The 18710-nt window shown below is 42.6% G+C and overlaps 1 protein-coding gene across 4 annotated transcripts in view; it reads left to right on the forward strand.

Moving 5' to 3' along the window:
* Window positions 1-18710, forward strand: part of lrp8 (low density lipoprotein receptor-related protein 8, apolipoprotein e receptor) — a 179418-nt gene that overhangs the window by 117245 nt on the left and 43463 nt on the right. For all 4 annotated transcript variants that reach the window (XM_086116517.1, XM_086116514.1, XM_086116515.1 and 1 more), the window contains exons 6-9: window positions 572-694; window positions 3869-3991; window positions 8255-8374; window positions 10516-10641. In XM_086116517.1, coding sequence (XP_085972643.1) covers window positions 572-694; window positions 3869-3991; window positions 8255-8374; window positions 10516-10641 — 492 coding nt within the window. The remainder of the gene's footprint in view (window positions 1-571; window positions 695-3868; window positions 3992-8254; window positions 8375-10515; window positions 10642-18710) is intronic.

Genomic DNA, 18710 nt, shown 5'->3' on the forward strand with positions numbered 1-18710 from the left:
TAAATTATAGGTCAGCTCTGCTGCTTTTGTCCACGGTATTCTCACCTTGAGATGTGATATAGAATGCCAAGAGTTTCAAATTTTGTTCGACATTTTTCATCTACTGTTCTATTTTTCTAGCTATGCATATGACTTGCTATATATATATATTTAGCTATTGAATGATGTCAATGTCATGTCAACGTATGAATAATTACACGAACACTTAAAGAGATAATGAATGAACAGCCTTTGCTGTTGAAACATTCCCGGTCAAATGCCAACACACACACACACACAAAATATAGTCGCACTGGACAGTGAATCACTTCTCATATAAAAGTGCTGAAGTGTAACAAATAAAGTCAAACTCAGATACCCACCAATTCATATAAGCAGTAGTGGAATTGTAAATGGAATATCTGTGGCTTAGTGATACCCAGTAAGGTTAAGGTCAGAATGGAATAATAATGAAATTGTTTTTCCCAAATGAGGAAATCTTGCACTTATTATTAGTACTTTTACTTGTTAAAAAAATGTTGTTGTAAATGTAATTTGTAAGCTTCACGCTTGTCTGTATTATGTTCCTCAGCCCTGCTTACATGTCGACCTGATGAGTTCCAGTGTGGTGATGGCTCCTGTATCCATGGCACCAAACAGTGTAATAAAGTCCATGACTGCCCAGACTACAGTGATGAAGCCGGTTGTGTAAACGGTAAGAAACATTTGCAGAAAATAATGAAAAGAAGCACAGGAGGCATTGAGGCATTTTCCCCCATAAATGTATCCAGTATATGCAGTGCAGATTGCCAATTGGATGAATAAATACAGCTGAAAAACATGGTGATGCAACCTTGTACAAATCACTCTGCAAATTATTCAGTATTCATGTTGTAGTGAATTACTTCTAAGTTCAGTTCACCAATTTTAAAATGAATTTGTTCAGTTTGCAGTTCATAATACAACATTTTGAATTTACCGTATTTTCCGGATTATAAATCGGCATTTTTTTTCATAGTCTGGCCAGGGGTGCGATTTATACTCTAGAGCGATTTGTGTGTGAAACTATTTACACATTATATCATTTCACGTTATTTTCACTGTGTTGATACTTTCCATATTGGCGGTAACTGATAAAAACAACTGACAATGACTCTGACGTAAGTGACGGAGAAGAATAAGAACCACATCTTCTACCCCCAGAGTTCGCGGAATTCTTTAAAAGTGACACAGAGGATGATTTCATTGGATTTAGTGATTTGGAGTGACACTGATAGTTTGGTAAAACTTTTAGCATGTTCTATATGCTATAGTTATCTGAATCACTCTTAATATGTTACATGAACATACCCGACACGTTCTCAGTTTGTTGTTTATGCGTCATTTAACATTAGCATATCGTACACTTAGTCAGCCTGTTGTTCTTGATTTTTATTCTTATTTTCCTTTCAGGATAACATGTCTGTTCTTGGTGTTGGAGTTTGTCAAATAAATTTCCTCCAAAAATGTGACTGACACTCTAGTGCGACTTACATGTTTTTTTTCTTTTTTCATTTATTTTATGTCTGGTACGACTTATACTCAGGAGTGACTTATAGTCCGGATAATACGGTAGTTCATTATGCCCCCCCCCCCTTAATAGTGCACATCAACCCCTCAATATGTTGCTGTGCACTATTAACCTCTGACTACAGGCAGTTGTTGCCACCCATTCAGTCCACACTCCTAGCCAGTTATCAGTTTCACCCTACCGTCTCAAAAGCATGAGGAAAAACTTGATGCTTTGAATGCCTTTTTTTAATGCGGCATTAAAAAAAGAAGCAAGACTGTAGGTAGGAACCAGACTGAGGTAGGACATTAATTATCACTGCAGCCTTGTCCCTCTATCTGCCTGAAGCTACCTGTGCACCAGAAGACTTTGAGAAGATTCGGAAAAGACCCTTGGGAAACTATAATCTCACACCTGTTCACATTTAAAGACAAGTCATAGATTTTTTTTTAATCACAGCCAAGTCTCAGAATGAGATTTCACAGAGACCGTGAATTTTGCAGGGTCACTCTTTAGAAAACTACAAGTCTTTAGGCATTTGTTTTCCCCACAATGCAATTTTTTTCCCATCAGACTCAGTCGCATTTTGCCGGTGTTTCCCCATCATCATGCCGCTCTTGTGATTGAGTTTTGGTTGCTGGTTGTGTCAGATGAAATGACTACGCTTGATATTGTCATAGCAAAGAAAAAGACTGATCTAAAACATATGAGATCACCACCTTATACCCAGCGATTCGGATGACAGTGTGACTCCAGTAAAGCTTGAAAACTTCCTTCTGACTCTGAGAAAGTCTGTGAAAATCATTAGGTTCAAGCCCAGCATCAGGCAGTCTAACGACCCACATGTAACCTCAGAGTGCTCCGAAGCCAATTGCTTTCTACCAGTAACACTGCCCACCCCCAGCAGAATCCAAAGGGAAAACGCCTTAATGCCTACCACGGACTAATAAACAGTAACTTATAGTACCTTACTATTTGTAACCAATATGGATTTCCCATGTGAGGGAACTGCCACAGTCTTTTTTCCCCCTCCAAGCTGCCATCACGCTTTACTTTATGATAACGCACGTGGCCCTGAGAGTCTCCGTGGCTTGGGTTTCCAAATAAGGCGTTTATCCCCCTACGTACGCGCCCCTCCAAAGGTGTTGGAACGGCAAGGTCAATTGCTTTTTGTTCATATTGTTTTACTAAAGACATGTACGCTTCTGATCAAACGATGGATATCAAACAAAATTCAGAATTCTCTCTTTTTTTTTTTTATAAACATGGAATTTATATCTCGATGTCAAGTCAAGTGGTCAGCTTTCTTGTCAAAAATGCTCTATGTACAACATACAGCACAGATGAAATTTCTTTCCTCTCAGATGTATTCGACAACTCAGCAGAGAGCACCATTTGCTTGAAGCCATCCATTTTTCAAGTGAGCAAAAGTATCGGAACAGACATGATTAAATTAACTTAAAGTGAATAACAATTGGGAGGCCGAGTGGTAGACTGGTTCTCATATCAGCCTCACACTGCAGAGGTCATGGGTTGGAATCCGGCACCGGCCGGCCTTCCTGTATGGAGTTTGCATGTTCTCCCTGTGCCTGCATGGTTCTTCTCCGGGTACTTCGGTTTCCTCCCACATTCCCAAAATATACACGGTAGTCTGATTGGACACTGTGAATTGTCCTTGGGTGTGATTGTGAGCGCGAATGGTTGTTCGTCTCCGTGTGCCCTGCGCTGGCAACCAGTTCAGGGTGTCCCCTGCCTGCTGCCCAAAGACAGCTGGGATAGGCTCCAGCACGCCCGTGAACCCTGTGAGGAAAAGCAAATAAGAAAATGAATGGATGGATGAATAAGATTTAATATTTGGTGGCATGACCCTTACTTGCAATAACTGGAAGCCTGCAACACATTGACTTCACCAGACTTTTGCTTTAATCATTTGAAAGGCTTTTCCAGGCCTTTTATTGCAGCCTCTTTTAGTTCTTGCATCTCACTATTTTAAAAATCCTTCATTCATTCATTCATCTTCAGAACCGCTTGATCCTCACTAGGGTCGCGGAGGGTGCTGGAGCCTATCCCAGATGTCTCCGGGCAGTAGGCGGGGGACACCCTGAATCGGTTGCCAGCCAATCGTAGGGCACCTAGAGACGAGCAACCATCCACGCTCACACTCACACCTCGGGACAATTTAGAGTGTTCAATCAGCCTGCCATGCATGTTTTTGGAATTTCGTGCTCTCAATCCTCACCATTCTATATTACATCAATTATCATTTTGTTGCATTGTTGTGCATGAGTACGATAAATGAAAGTTGTTTGATGGAATGTAATTTTGTGCCTGTGTTCACAGTTACAAAGTGTGAAGGCGCTCGACACTTCCGCTGTAAGAATGGACAATGTATTGAGAGCAGCAAGGTGTGTGACAATGTAAAAGATTGCAAAGACTGGTCTGATGAACCCGTGAAAGAGTGCGGTAAGATCATGTCTCCCTTAATCACACACACAAATACTCATTTTACCGAAAGCTTCACAAATCCCAGCACATTATGTATGCTCAAGCCAGTACTGCTTGCTACTGCTTAACATATTCATTTCCAGGCATCATCACGTCTAGTACAGTTCTTTTTAATGTGGGCGGTCACTCGTCCCGATAAGAGGAGCTTAATTTGATCAAGGCAGACGAAATCAGGACATTTCTCAACTGCCTTATTATGATCAAAGGCCCCGGCGCCTCTGCCCTCTGGTGCTGGCTTAGACAGGAAAATGTGATCAGACTACATTGCCCATTAGGAACCACACAGATTATCCACACTCCATAGATAATTACCCCTTAGCAAGCTTCAGTCACAGATTTCACTTGCCTCTCATTGCAAAGTAAACAAGAGTGCTGCAGTTGAGAAAAAGGAGACAGGTTGGTGAAATGTATTAAGGCTCAGAAGCTTCTTTTTTTCCAAATAATTGCATGTGCAAATTTATACGTGTTTTGAATACAAATGACAAACTGCACTTTGTAAATACATGTATAGAACATATTATGTTCTATATATCTTGTTTTTGTTGTGTAGCCCAGTGTTTTTCAATCTTTTTCGAACCAAGGCACATTTCTTTCATTGAAAAAATCTCGCGGCACACCACGACCTAAAAATGTGAAAAAAAAGCTTATTTTAACAATTAAGTGTTATATTGTTATTACAGTATAAGTGTTTTTTTTAACATTTGAAATTAACGCAATATTGAATAGGAATCAAATCAACATCTATCAAATATTTGGTGCCTTTGTTTTAATTGCAAGTAAAATATAGTCAATTTGAACTTTAACTTGCTCAGGGTCAGATTTTATTCTGTATGACAGCTGTTTTTTTTCTCCCGGTCATTTGCGCTCTCCTGCAATATTGTACCAATCCCTTTTCCCATCTTGAGTCTTTTTATAATTCCAATATCATTCAAATGACGTTTCTGCTGAATGTGTCGCTTTAGGTAGTCTAGCTTGCATTTAGTCCGTATTTTTCCATCGGGAAATTTGCTTACAGCTTCAGCTTTGCTGCATGTTTTGCAGAGCAGACCTTTATGACTCAAAAAAGAAAATATTTCACCTAGTTTCACTGCTTGTTCTTCTATTTGCACATACTCCGTCAGCCATCCCAACTTAAAAGAACTGCAGTTCATTCTTATTTTGGTTTGGGGAGTCGACGTATCACGTTCACTGCCCGGTCATTTCGCCATGATAAAGGATTAGCATTAGCGTCACTTATCGCCGCCGCACTGTTATTGTTATGGAGCAGAGAACATGCGCAAGTACTGTCAATGCCGTGATTGGCTACATAGCGCCATTGCATTGTATCGTGTGATTGGCTGGACACCTGTCACTCACTGAATTACACAGCAAATTGATACAGAAAAAAAGTTACATATCTAATTCATTTGCAGTGCGTTCACTGCGCTGGATAGGTTTTCTTGTGCGCTGAGAGTGTGCAACCAGTGCACAGTTGCGCAGCTTCGAGGGAACATTGGTGCCATTGCATCTCCAGTAAACATAAATCAAAATACTTACTCTTCCAGGTGATCTCCCGCACAGGCATGCATATTGTATAATTTCCCACGGCACTCCTGGCAATATCTCTGTGTGCCGCGGCACAGGGTTTGAAAAACACTGGTGTAGCCAATTAAATATAAGTTGAACATGATTTGCAAATCAATGGATTCTGTTTTTATTTATGTTTAACACAACGTCCCAACGTCAGTGGAAATGGATTTATATAAGTATGTCACGGCATGTACAGTAGCCCGTTTCTCCTCATAGTTTACATCTTGAGGCTATGTCACAGTCAAAATGTGTCCTTAAACCACACAATTTCCGATACAATGTTCTGAGTTACACTTACTGTTTATTATGTACTGTGGGCACCAAATAGCATGTTCGTGCTAACAGATTGTGTGCACTGTTGGTAGACATGTTTTATTTGATCTCCTAAAATAACAACCGTGGATTAAGATCCCAAATAAGAGGTGCTAAATTGCATGATTATCCGTCTATTTAAAGGTTTTGCGCCTGGGTGGTTTTTATCTTGGAATACTTGGGAGCACAAAATGAAGTTTAAAGCAGTAGAGTTAAAAAAAAACAATCATTTAAAAGTTTGAAATTTAACTATTTCGTCTTTGTAGTGTATTCAATTAAATATAGGTCGAACATGATTTGCAACCCATTGTATTCTGCCTTTATTTGTGCTTAACACAATGTCCCACCTTCATTGGAATTGGGTTTGTACATTCTCACTGGAGGATCTGGCGCTGCTCCTTTGTGAATTTGAAGCTTGTCAACAACTGTACCGCCGAACAGACACGAGTCGATGGCAGCATTTGAGATTTTACATCAGACCAGATTGTGAGTACAGAGAAAACTGCATTTGGCAGACACAATCTTGGGTGCGAGTATCAGCTTTGCGCCTGTTTTGCAGGTGCAAACCAAAGAGTCGAGAGAGCGAGCAAGAGAGGATATCCATCCCAAAGAGTGATGAAATGCTCCTGATGCAAGACCACAAAACAAAATAAAAAATACTCGTGGAGCTGTAGATGAATGACAAATAAAGAACAAAAGTAAAGTCAGAAGATTTTTTTAATTTTAATTTTTGTTACATTTTGATTACATATATATATATATGTATATACCGTATATAAAAAAAAAATCCTCATCTCACCCCTCGGGTGGTGTCCGTCCCTCATTCAGCTCGGGTCCTCTACCAGAGGCCAGGAAGCTTGAGGGTTCTGCGCAGTATCCTTGCTGTTCCCAGCACTGCACATTTCTGGACTGAGATGTCCGATGTTGTTCCCGGGATCTGTTGCAACCACTCATCTAGTTTGGGGGTCACTGCCCCGAGTGCTCCGACCACCACAGGCACGACTGTCACCTTTACCTTCCAGGCTCTCTCCAGCTCCTCTCTGAGCCATTGGTATTTCTCGAATTTCTCGTGTTCCTTCTTTCTGATGTTTCCATCACTTGGGACCGCTACATCCACTTCATATATATACATATATACAGTATATATATAGATATTTGTCCTATTTGATATATATATATATATATATATCTCTCTCCATCCATCCATTTTCCGAACCGCTTGATCCTCACTCGGGTCGTGGGGGGTGCTGGAGCCTATCCCAGCCGTCTTCGGGCAGTAGGCGGGGGACACCCTGAATCAGTTGCCAGCCAATCGCAGGGCACACAGAGACGAACAACCATCCACGCCCACACTCACACCTCGGGAAAATTTAGAGCGTCCAATCAGCCTGCCATGCATGTTTTTGGAATGTGGGAGGAAACCGGAGCACCCGGAGAAAACCCACGCAGGCCCGGGGAGAACATGCAAACTCCACACAGGGAGGCCGGAGCTGGAATCGAACATCGAACCTCTGCACTGTGAAGCCGACGTGCTAACCACTGGACTACCGGGCCGCCCCACATACATACATATACATATACATATATATATATATATATATATATATATTTGTTTACATTTTAAAATAGTAGATTTTGAGCTGCAGCTGAACAAGAGTGTTTCAAACAGCAATTATTAATTAAAGTAACTATATGAACTCAGTCTTCTTGCATGTTTTTTTATCCTTATCGACATAATGCTTTGCCAGTACTGGATTCATCCTAACGAATATTAGCAAATTAAACTTGCTCGGATTTCTATTTCATTGGTGCAGTCTATCCCAGCCAAATGGGTCTCTCTGCAATGCCTGTAGCCTTAAATCTTTAATGTAAACCAGTAATGAAGCACCAGCTTTAGCTTTTTGAAGGGATCTCTCCACACTTCCCGAGGGCAACTGAAAGGCAAGTAGATAAATGCAGACTTTAAAACAGATACAGTAGAGAAAGGGCATGCAGAGGAGCAAAGTGGGTAGAATTAAATGAGAGGATGAACAGGAGCACATGGAGAGAGCAGAATGTACAAAATATGTGGGCGAGTGTCTAATGCATCTTTCCAAATTTCATTTTGGAGGAGTTATTGGTTTAAGGTGTGTCGAACATGAACACATAAATGCCCAAATAAAAGGAACACTTATTTGACCCCTCAGTTCTTTGGGATTAAAATGTTTTTGTCCTCCAAAACAACACACTCACGCATACACGCCACTTTAATGTGAGTTGACTGGCTGTTTCATGCATCACTTTTGTCTCAATAATATCTGAGAAATTTCTGTCTCCCTCCCTTTCCTATATTCTGTCCAGGCCTGAATGAATGTTCAGACAACAATGGTGGCTGCTCCCACATCTGCAGGGACCAGAGGATTGGGTTTTTGTGCGACTGCCCCTCTGGGTACAAACTTCTGGACAAAAAGACTTGTGGCGGTAAAGACAAATACAATTCACTAACAAATAAAGTTAATTGTGTCAACCTTTTTCCCGCACTCTTTCAAGTTCATGTTTGCTTCCTGAGTGAAAAAAAAAAAAATTTTTTTAATGAAGTAAACAATTTTTTTGCCAAATGGTTCCATGAAATAAAATCATCTGGAGCCAATTACCGTACTACTTGTGTGTGTGTGTGTGTGTGTGTATGTATATATATATATACTGTATATATATATATATACACACGTATATGTGTGTATACCTCTAATTACGGACGTCTCTTCATACTAAATTTTCAAGTTACAAAACACCTCAACAGGAAAATATTGCCTCTTGTTCCGAAAGAAATTTCAAGACGCGAAAGATAAAAATAAAGTGTTGTCTGCTCCTCGCAACTTTCAGTTCAGTTTCCTGAATGCAACATACTTCTAGCTGCTCTGCCATTGGCTATTACTTAGCATCTTCCTTGCATCCCATTGACGAAGAGGGGCCTCTGTCGTACGTGTCTATGTGTGTAGATGGACAAATAGGATACTGTCTATGCGGTATCCTCATCATTCACCCCTTAGGGCATGAGGCGTTCCGATAGTTTTACGTCAATGTGAATCACCCAGAAAAAATGTTCACCAGGGCGACATTTTTGAAGGATTATTAAAAGCCGACAAAAGCAAACGTCCTTGGATCAGTCAGTTCTTTATAAAAGGCCAGGCAAAATGATTTATGAGAGAAAGCATGAACCAAAGAGGGCAAAAAAATGATGAGGATGAAGTTAAAAAATAAATCACCATTTTTATTCTTTATTCTTTGTTTTTTACGGTGTTAATAACTGTCATTTATTGTGTAATAATATAATTGTAACATGTATTTGTTACATATTTTGATGCATTTTTATGCTTTAGAAAACATTTATATCAGAATTTCTGGGGGGCTTGGAATGGATTAGGGCATTTACATGAAAAACGTGTCTCGATTTACAACATTTTCTAGTTCAGAAATTTCTTCCACAACCAATTAATTTCATAAGCAGAGTTACCACTGTGTGTGTGTGTGTGTGTCTGTCTGTCTGTCTGTATATATATATATATAAGTGAATTCAAAAAAAATGTCAGTATAAGTCTCTGAATGTATTTTTAAAAAATAATTTTGTTGTAATACTCACCATTAATGTGAATGATTTTCCGTTACTCATGATTGCTCAAGATCCAGCAAAGATAGTGGAATTATAGTCATCTTGCCAGGTCCATACGCGGCGTTGCTGCAGGCTCGCTTGCAGCCTGCTCAGTAGCTTGCACGCTTCCTTTCTGTTGTCTCCCGCAGGGTAGTTTGATGCGAACGTAGCATGGCGCATATCAAAGTACCGCTTTACATTTGACCGTTTCATCGATGGTATTTTGTCATTGCAAATTAGACACACCGCAGAACCTGTTCTCTCCACAAAGGCGAATCCTTCGGTCCATTCGTCCTGAAGTCTACCATACTTGTCATCTTTTTTTCTTTTCACCATTTTATTCGTTTAGGATTAGCTTTGAGCTAATGACCGGGCTGATTCAAAAGGGGGCATTTACCTGTTCACCAGCAACAGCCAACGTCGGCCAGTATCATCCAATGAAAATTGCTCCTGCAGCCAACTGCAGCCCTGAACAGGACATGAGCAGTGAAAAATCAATGAATGGATTAAACAAGCGAGAATATTTTGTTTTGTCTGCGAGTCAGATGCAATCTTCAAAAGAGCCACACTTGGCTCGCGAGCCATAGGTTCCCGACCCCTGCCCTAAATTGTCCCTAAGTGTGATTGCGAGCGTAAATGGTTGTTCGTTTATGTGTGCTCTGCGAGTGGCTGATAACTAGTTCAGGATGTACCCCACCTACTGCCCGAAGACAGCCGGGAGCCCCGTGAGGATAAGTGGATGGATGGATGGGGATATATATATATATATATATATATATATATATATATATATATATATATATATATATATATATATATATATATATATATATATATATATCGAGAGAGAAAGAGATCCTGACATAACCATTGCCACTCCTTTCACTCAGTTGTGTCTCAGTACGGAAAGATGAGTTTAAATGCATCACCAAAAATGTGCTTTTCACTCTGTACCTCTTTATTCTCTCGACAGACATCAATGAATGTGAGAACCCAGATGCCTGCAGTCAGATCTGCATAAACTACAAAGGGGATTATAAGTGTGAATGCTATGAAGGTTTCGAGATGGATCCTGCCTCCAAGAGCTGCAAAGCTGTGGGTCAGTCATTCATCACACATATTGAATTGAAGTTCAGAAGCAATATACACACATGATTGGGCACACGTGCAAACACAAGCACATTGAAGTCTGGCCTTTAACAGATGGCATTTACCCTTTACTCCCGGCGATCCTGACCACTGCACCGTTATATCCTCTGCTGTTATCTCTCTGTGGGATCCCCTGAAAAGAGAGGCCTGCTTTGTATGCAAGCCCTCCTCAGCAGTCTGTGCAAAGATAAATATTTGCCTTTTCTTTTTTGCTGTCCTTACAAATGAAGCTTTCAGCCAGCTGCCATGCTTTTTACCTGGAGTATGAAGCAAAAGATGTTGTTGGAGGCCAATGTGCGTTTGCTAAAGGCCACAGGCTGGGTTTGTCACCTCTGTTGGCCTGGGTAAACACTCCTTGCACTCTGTAATTAAAGGGGACTCTGAATCCTGCAGTAGCAAAGGCATTGTTGCCTGCTGACTGGGGCTAATCTTGACTGTGTTTTTTTTTGTTTGTTTGTTTTTATCAATCTCACATTTGCAACATAAGAAATGAGAAAATTACGAGACAGTTGATATTTTTTACACAGCATATGAAGCGATGATATCATTCACAGGCTTACTCAGGACATGTTTGCAGTAGGTGGGTTTAAAACTTCTGTCCTGCTCTGTTTTGATGATTTACAGTATATTAATATAGACCGGCACTTAACTAGGGTGCCATTCTGATTGACCTCTTCTTTGTCAATAACGCAGCATCCCTTGCCCTTATAGCATTTTTCTCTGTAAAATTCTGGCATCCGCATTCTGGCAGTGTGTGCAATGACCCCTTAGTCTTATTGTGGGATTGGATTCTTTAATCGCATTAGTTTCATGGCAAATTCAACTTCAAATTCAACTCGTGTCAGCATTACAATACAATACAATACAATACACACTGATTTATATAGCGCTTTCACAACATTGATTAAGAAGGCCACGGGTCCAAGGCTAAGTAATTACTGAATGAAGTGAGGTGGTATTGAAAAAGCTGAACACTAAAAACAAATCACTCACTCTTAGTTTTAGTGAAATAAAAACAAGATTGACTGTTAAGTGTCTGTGAATTTTTCCAAGAGTGAGGCTCAGAAACGTTTTTTCAAAGGCTGGCATTTGATATTGGGGGAGATGACATGGGAAAAATGCATTGCTCTTGAAATCTTTCCCAGTTGTTTACTGCAGTCCAGATGTATTTCATCAATAGGATGACTACTGAGGAATGGAGGGATCAAATGCGCCCAAGAATTGGTCAGTTCCATTTAGTCAGGATGGACCATCAATCGGATCACCAACCACTTTGTTCAGTGGCTTTTCAAGGTGCCACCCAGATCATTCCTGGGATGCTACAATGTTTAAAAAAAAAAAAAAAAACGTGTTGAATTTACTTTTTTTTTTTTTTTTTCGTCAGGCAGTTGCACAAAATAAAATGATCTGGAGCCACTTTTTTTTTTAAGTAGATGTGTAGTCCACTTCATAAAAGTATGATTTTTTACGGTGTTTACAACTGAATTTTTTTACAAAAGAATCCAGATGATTATATTCTGTATAAACCTTTGATGAAATAATATTGCGTACATTCAACAAACAATTTTTAGTGCATACAATTTCATGAAAAACAAATTTGGACCCTTTGGAATTGCCTGTATTTCTGCATACATTAGTTCTAAAATGTGATCTGCTTAAACTTTGGGTGTATTGACACCAGAAAAGTCCTTTGGTCCGCTTGTTTGTTCTGGAAAAGCTGATGAAGCTTACTCGGATGAGTGGCAAAACATCTTCTAAAGCTATGTTTATGCTTGACACATTTACGTGTCGCCCGAAAATGTGTTAAAAAGAATTAACACAGTAGTTTGCAATAGATTTAGCTGATCAGCGCAGGTACAGATTTTTATCGGTACGCAGTGTGTAAAATTTGGGCGACGCGGACGCCCCGCGGAGAGGCGTGATTGCTGAAATTATGTAATTTCGCTGCGTGAAGCTGTGCTGACCTCGCAGATGTGTCAAGCATAAACCGAGCTTCAGACAAACAGAGCAGTCCAGTTGCGACCGATTCGACGCCCAGAGAATGATCTGACCTGGATGAATGAGAATATTCACAGGCATCTCAAAAAACCCTGATGTTCATCCAGGTAAAACAGTCTTGTCGATAAAAGGAGAAATTAGTGTTGCTCATCTCCCTAAAAGTGGACACATGTAAGTATGACTGCCAGAGCACAGGATTCTGTCAATGCAAGTGGTGGTAGCAGTCTGTGGTGTGCCTACTCACAAGGCAACTGACATCAGGCCCAGCAGAGAGGATGCAAACTTGGAATTTGAATATTGGCAGCTGCTCGAATTGTTTATTCATTTTGTTCATTGTGAAATAAAGGAAATTGTTTAATTACAAACAAATGACAAACAGGTCCTAGGTGAGGGACCAGACAAAGCACGACTCATAAAACCCCTTATGATAAATAAAATCAATGGCACTCAGTTTCCCTTGCCCGGACGCGGGTCACCGGGGCCCCCCTCTGGAGCCAGGCCTGGAGGTGGGGCTCGTTGGCGAGCGCCTGGTGGCCGGGCCTACACCCATGGGGCCCGGCCGGGCTCAGCCCGAAGAGGCAACGTGGGTCCCCCTTCTCATGGTCTCACCACCCATGGGAGGGGTCAAAGGGGTCGGGTGCAATGCGAGCTGGGCGGCAGCCAAAGGTGGGGACCCTGGCGGTCCGATCCTCGGCTGCAGAAGCTAGCTCTAGGGACGTGGAATGTCACCTCTCTGGCAGGGAAGGAGCCCGAGCTGGTGTGTGAGGCAGAGAAGTTCCGACTGGATATAGTCGGACTTGCCTCCACACACAGCCTGGGTTCTGGTACCAGTTCTCTCGAGAGGGGTTGGACTCTCTTCCACTCTGGAGTTGCTCACGGTGAGAGGCGCAGAGCAGGTGTGGGCATACTCATTGCCCCCCGGCTCAGTGCCTGTACATTGGGGTTCACACCAGTAGACGGGAGGGAGGCAACCCTCTCGCCTTCGGGTAGGGGGGACGGGTCCTGACCGTTGTTTGTGCATATGCACCAAATAGCAGCTCAGCATACCCACCCTTTTTGGAGTCCTTGGAGGGTGTGCTGGAGAGTATTCCGGCTGGAGACTCCCTTGTTCTGCTGGGGGACTTCAATGCTCATGTGGGCAATGACAGTGAGACCTGGAAGATTGGGAGGAACGGCCCCCCCGATCAGAACTCGAGTGGTGTTTTGTTATTGGACTTATGTGCTCGTCACGGACTGTCCATAACGAACACCTTGTTCAAACATAAGGGTGTCCATACGTGCACTTGGCACCAGGACACCCTAGGCCGTAGTTCGATGATCGACTTTGTGGTTGTATCATCGGATTTGCGGCCGCATGTTTTGGACACTCGGGTGAAGAGAGGGGCGGAGCTGTCAACTGATCACCACCTGGTGGTGAGTAGGCTCCGATGCTGGGGGAAGATGCCGGTCCGTCCTGGCAGACCCAAACGTATTGTGAGGTCAAGCGGAACGCAGCTTCGGTGGTCTCCGAGGCAAAAACCCGAGCGTGGGAAGAGTTCGGTGAGGCCATGGAAGCCGACTTCCGGATGGCTTCGAGGAAATTCTGGTCCACCATCCGACGTCTCAGGAGGGGGAAGCAGTGCACCACTAACACTGTGTACAGTGGGGATGGGGCGCTGCTGACTTTGACTCGGGACGTTGTGAACCGGTGGGCAGAGTACTTCGAAGACCTCCTCAACTCCACCAACACGTCTTCCTTGGGGGAAGCAGAGTCTGGGGACCCTGAGGTGGGCTCTCCTATCTCTGTGGTTGAAGTCACCGATGTGGTTAAAAAGCTCCTCGGTGGCAAGGCCCCAGGGGTGGATGAGATCCGCCCGGAGTTCCTCAAGGCTCTGGATGTTGTGGGGCTGTCCTGGTTGACACGCCTCTGCAACATCGCGTGGTCAACGGGGAGAGTGCCTCTGGATTGGCAGACCGGGGTGGTAGTCCCTCTTTTTAAAAAGGGGGACCGGAGGGTGTGTTCCAACTACAGAGGGATCACACTCCTCAGCCTCCCTGGTAAGGTCTATTCAGGGGTGCTGGAGAGGAGGGTCCGTCAGGAAGTCGAGCCTCAGATTGAGGAGGAGCAGTGTGGTTTTCGTCCCGGCCGTGGAACAGTGGACCAGCTCTACACCCTTAGCAGGGTCCTCGAGGGTATGTGGGAATTCGCCCAACCAGTCTACATGTGTTTTGTGGATTTGGAGAAGGCGTTTGACCGTGTCCCTCGGGGAGTTCTGTGGGGGGTGCTTCGTGGGTATGGGGTACCGAACACCCTGATACGGGCTGTTCGGTCACTATACCACCGATGTCAGAGTTTGGTTCGCATTGCCGGCAGTAAGTCGGAATCGTTTCCAGTGAGGGTAGGACTCCGCCAAGGCTGCCCTTTGTCGCCGATTCTGTTCATAACCTTTATGGACAGAATTTCTAGGCGCAGCCGAAGCGTTGAGGGGGTCCGTTTTGGTGGCCTCAGTATTTCATCCCTGCTTTTTGCAGATGATGTGGTGCTGTTGGCTCCTTCAAACAGGGCTCTCCAACTCTCACTGGAGCGTTTCGCAGCCGAGTGTGAAGCGGTTGGGATGAAAATCAGCACCTCCAAGTCTGAAACCATGGTCCTCAGTCGGAAAAGGGCGGAGTGCCCCCTCCGGGTCGGGGGGGAGATCTTGCCCCAAGTGGAGGAGTTTAAGTATCTTGGGGTCTTGTTCATGAGTGAGGGCAGGAGGGAGCGAGAGATTGACAGGCGGATCGGTGCGGCGTCTGCTGTGATGCAGACGTTGTATCGGTCTGTCGTGGTGAAAAAGGAGCTGAGCCAAAGGGTGAAGCTCTCAATTTACCAGTCGATCTACGTTCCAACCCTCATCTATGGTCACGAGCTATGGGTCGTGACCGAAAGAACGAGCTCCCGGATACAAGCGGCCGAAATGAGTTTTCTCCACAGGGTGTCCGGGCTCTCCCTTAGAGATAAGGTGAGAAGCTCGGTCATCCGGGAGGGGCTCAGAGTCGAGCCGCTTCTCCTCCACATCGAGAGGAGCCAGATGAGGTGGCTTGGGCATCTGATTCGGATGCCTCCTGAACGCCTCCCTGGTGAGGCATGTCCCACCGGGAGGAGACCCCGAGGAAGACCCAGGACACGCCGGAGAGACTATGTCACCCAGCTGGCCTGGGAACGCCTCGGGATCCCCCAGGGAGAGCTGGAAGAAGTAGCTAGGGAGAGGGAAGTCTGGGCTTCCCTGCTAAAGCTGTTGCCCCCGCGACCCGGCCCCGGATAAGCGGTAGAAGATGGATGGATGGATGGATGTTTAATTACAATGCCCTTTTAGCCACAAAAAAGAAAGTAAAGAAAAGGAAAAATGAAAAAAAAAAACCTTGTGAGGGAGGAATACATCCCACACATTGTATGTCAACTTTATGCAAGTGCATTATGGTAGTTGAAACGGAATACAGGTACTATGTCTTCAGTTTTAAAATTCGATTGCAAATGTTGTACGGATGGACTTTCTTTTTCTACTTTTTTGTGTGACAACATGCACTCTGTTGCACAAATGACTGGAAAATGTGATTTTTTTTTTCTTCAAACAACCATAACACTTTTAGTTAAGACATAATTGCCTGCATGTTGCTTGAGCCAATGAGGCGGTTACATTAGTCCTTAAAAGTCAAACTACTTTTTCAATGATGTTTAGTGCATTACATGCTAATTAAAGGAAAGCATCCTAGGCTCCACAGAGGAGGTTTTGTACTGTTGAGCTGTGATACAGGCAAATCTAATCAAAAGTAATGTCTCTGTGATTAAAAAAAAAAAAAAAGAAAAAAAAAGAAGGTTCTCCCTTTGAGTTTGTTTTTTTTTTTCCTTCTTAATGTGTCTTTAGGGGGCAGGACAGTAGAGTAGTGGTTCACTCACTGTTGAGAGGTTCACGTTTTGAATCAGATCAGACATTCTTATCGTGTAGAGCCCAAAATCTTCAAAAAAAACCCTACCATGAAACATTCAATATGTATTTTCCATGAAAAATAGGGAGACCCAACCATCCCCCAAAAAACAAAATAAATATTAAAAACTACATACAAATATTAAAAACTAAATCTGTGAATATGGAAATCTCGTTGTATGATAAACCAGATCGGATTTGGCCCGAATTCAATCATGTGCTGACTTTCTTCACAATCAGACTTCATCTGGGTTACTTTACACAGTGTACATGGCCGTAAATGAATACCTACATCCATTTTTGCTGAGTTTTTTTTTTTTTGTGTGTGACAGCAACAGAATTTCGTTTTTGACACAAGCAGAATATGCTGTCAAGATTATGTACAGGTCTACCAATTTAGTTTAGACCAGCGTCTTTTTTGTTCCTGTTTCTCTCCCATGTGCCTTGTTTTCACTCTCTCTTTTACAGAAGAGCTCCAGGCAGAACCACAATGCCAGAAGCAATCTTCTGTGCCACAGTGGTGACAGTTTGAGTGCATATTTTTCAAAAAATGATTTTCAAAAACTGGTCATGAATTTCCTAACATCCACAGGATTTAACTTTTCACTGCATGGGAGGGAATCTAATGACACTTTCAAACTCAAGTTACTGACAAGCTTGTCTCGGAATTCCAGGAGTTTTACAACCCGTAGGTGTTAATGTGGGTATGAATTAATCCTCATATATCAACAGATCTGCCCGTAAAAGGCCGTAAACTCACCAAGACTACAGGTTTGTACTAAAAACATGTCAGAAATGGAGAATTAGAAAATTGGCTGTGTCACAACATGACGTCCATAAATCATCTGCTGATTTAACCAGTGACAATGCATTCACTTCAAAGAGTGACCAGTGTTTATAAGCTTTGGTCCAGGGTATCCGCTTCCTCTTGACCAGTCAGTTGAGACAGGCTTAAGGTCACTAACGATCAGTGAGAAAATGCTGGATAGAAAATGGATGGATGGATAATTTCTACAAGAAACGTGCAATATGTGGCAGACACATTGAGACAGCGATTAAATAGATGTATCATTACACGCATACGTTTTTATGCTATAATTTAACGTCTCCAGAGAACGTGGTATATATTTTAAGGAGACTGATTTCCCATCAGGTACCTATTAAATACAGTACAGAATGCATCTTTTTTTATTTAGTTGAATCCTCCTCTCTATATAACACTATTGAGCAGGCAGGTCCTACTCCAAAACATCCCTGAGGAAGCCTGAAAACGATCCTGAGAGACATACTGTAGAGAGACAAATCAAAACAGAGGGCCTCGAGGACCGCGTTTGAACACCCCTGGTGTTAAGGCTTTATTTTTTGACTGCATATGTTGGGAGTGTCATTTTAATCTCTTGTAGCACAAGCTTTTTTGTTGAAATCCAGTCCATATACAGTATATCCTTGAGTTGAACATTGATATGAAGAGTCGCACATAATATACATTCACCAGCTGTAAGATTAGGTACATCTAAACAAGCTAACGTGAGTTGTTTCCAGCGTTGACCTTGCTCATTGCAAGGCTTGAATCCTGCTGAGCTTTACACAACTAATAAAAATCCCCCAGGTAATGAATGTGCTCGTGACCAGCACATGATGCATGAACCAGAGTAGAGCAACTAAGGAGCCCATTTTTTACACACTTAAAAATAGAACATGGTTGTGGGCCTTTATATCCCAACCCAATGCAGTAGTGTTGATGTGTTAGTGTACCGTATTTTCCGCACTATAAGGCACACCTAAAAGCATTCAGTTCTCTCAGAAGCCGACAGTGCGCTTTATAATTCCATGCACCGTATGTATGGATCAATATTCTGATTTCTTGGACGTGGACTTGAAATGCTCTGTAAAGCACTTTGTTACAGCTGCAGCGGTTAGGATAGCTCGATATAAATAAAGCTGTATTGTATTGTATTTTTTACGTTTAGCGTAGCTCCATCAAGTGGCTTCATAACGCAACCGCAGCCACTATTGTAGCTTCTATTCTATGCGTCTTATAATGTGTTGTGTCCTATATATGAAAACAGTTGTAAAA

The sequence above is a fragment of the Hippocampus guttulatus genome, chromosome 7 (genome assembly GCF_054856545.1).
Source record: "Hippocampus guttulatus isolate MCC_2025c chromosome 7, RoL_Hgut_1.0, whole genome shotgun sequence".
NCBI lineage: Eukaryota > Metazoa > Chordata > Actinopteri > Syngnathiformes > Syngnathidae > Hippocampus > Hippocampus guttulatus.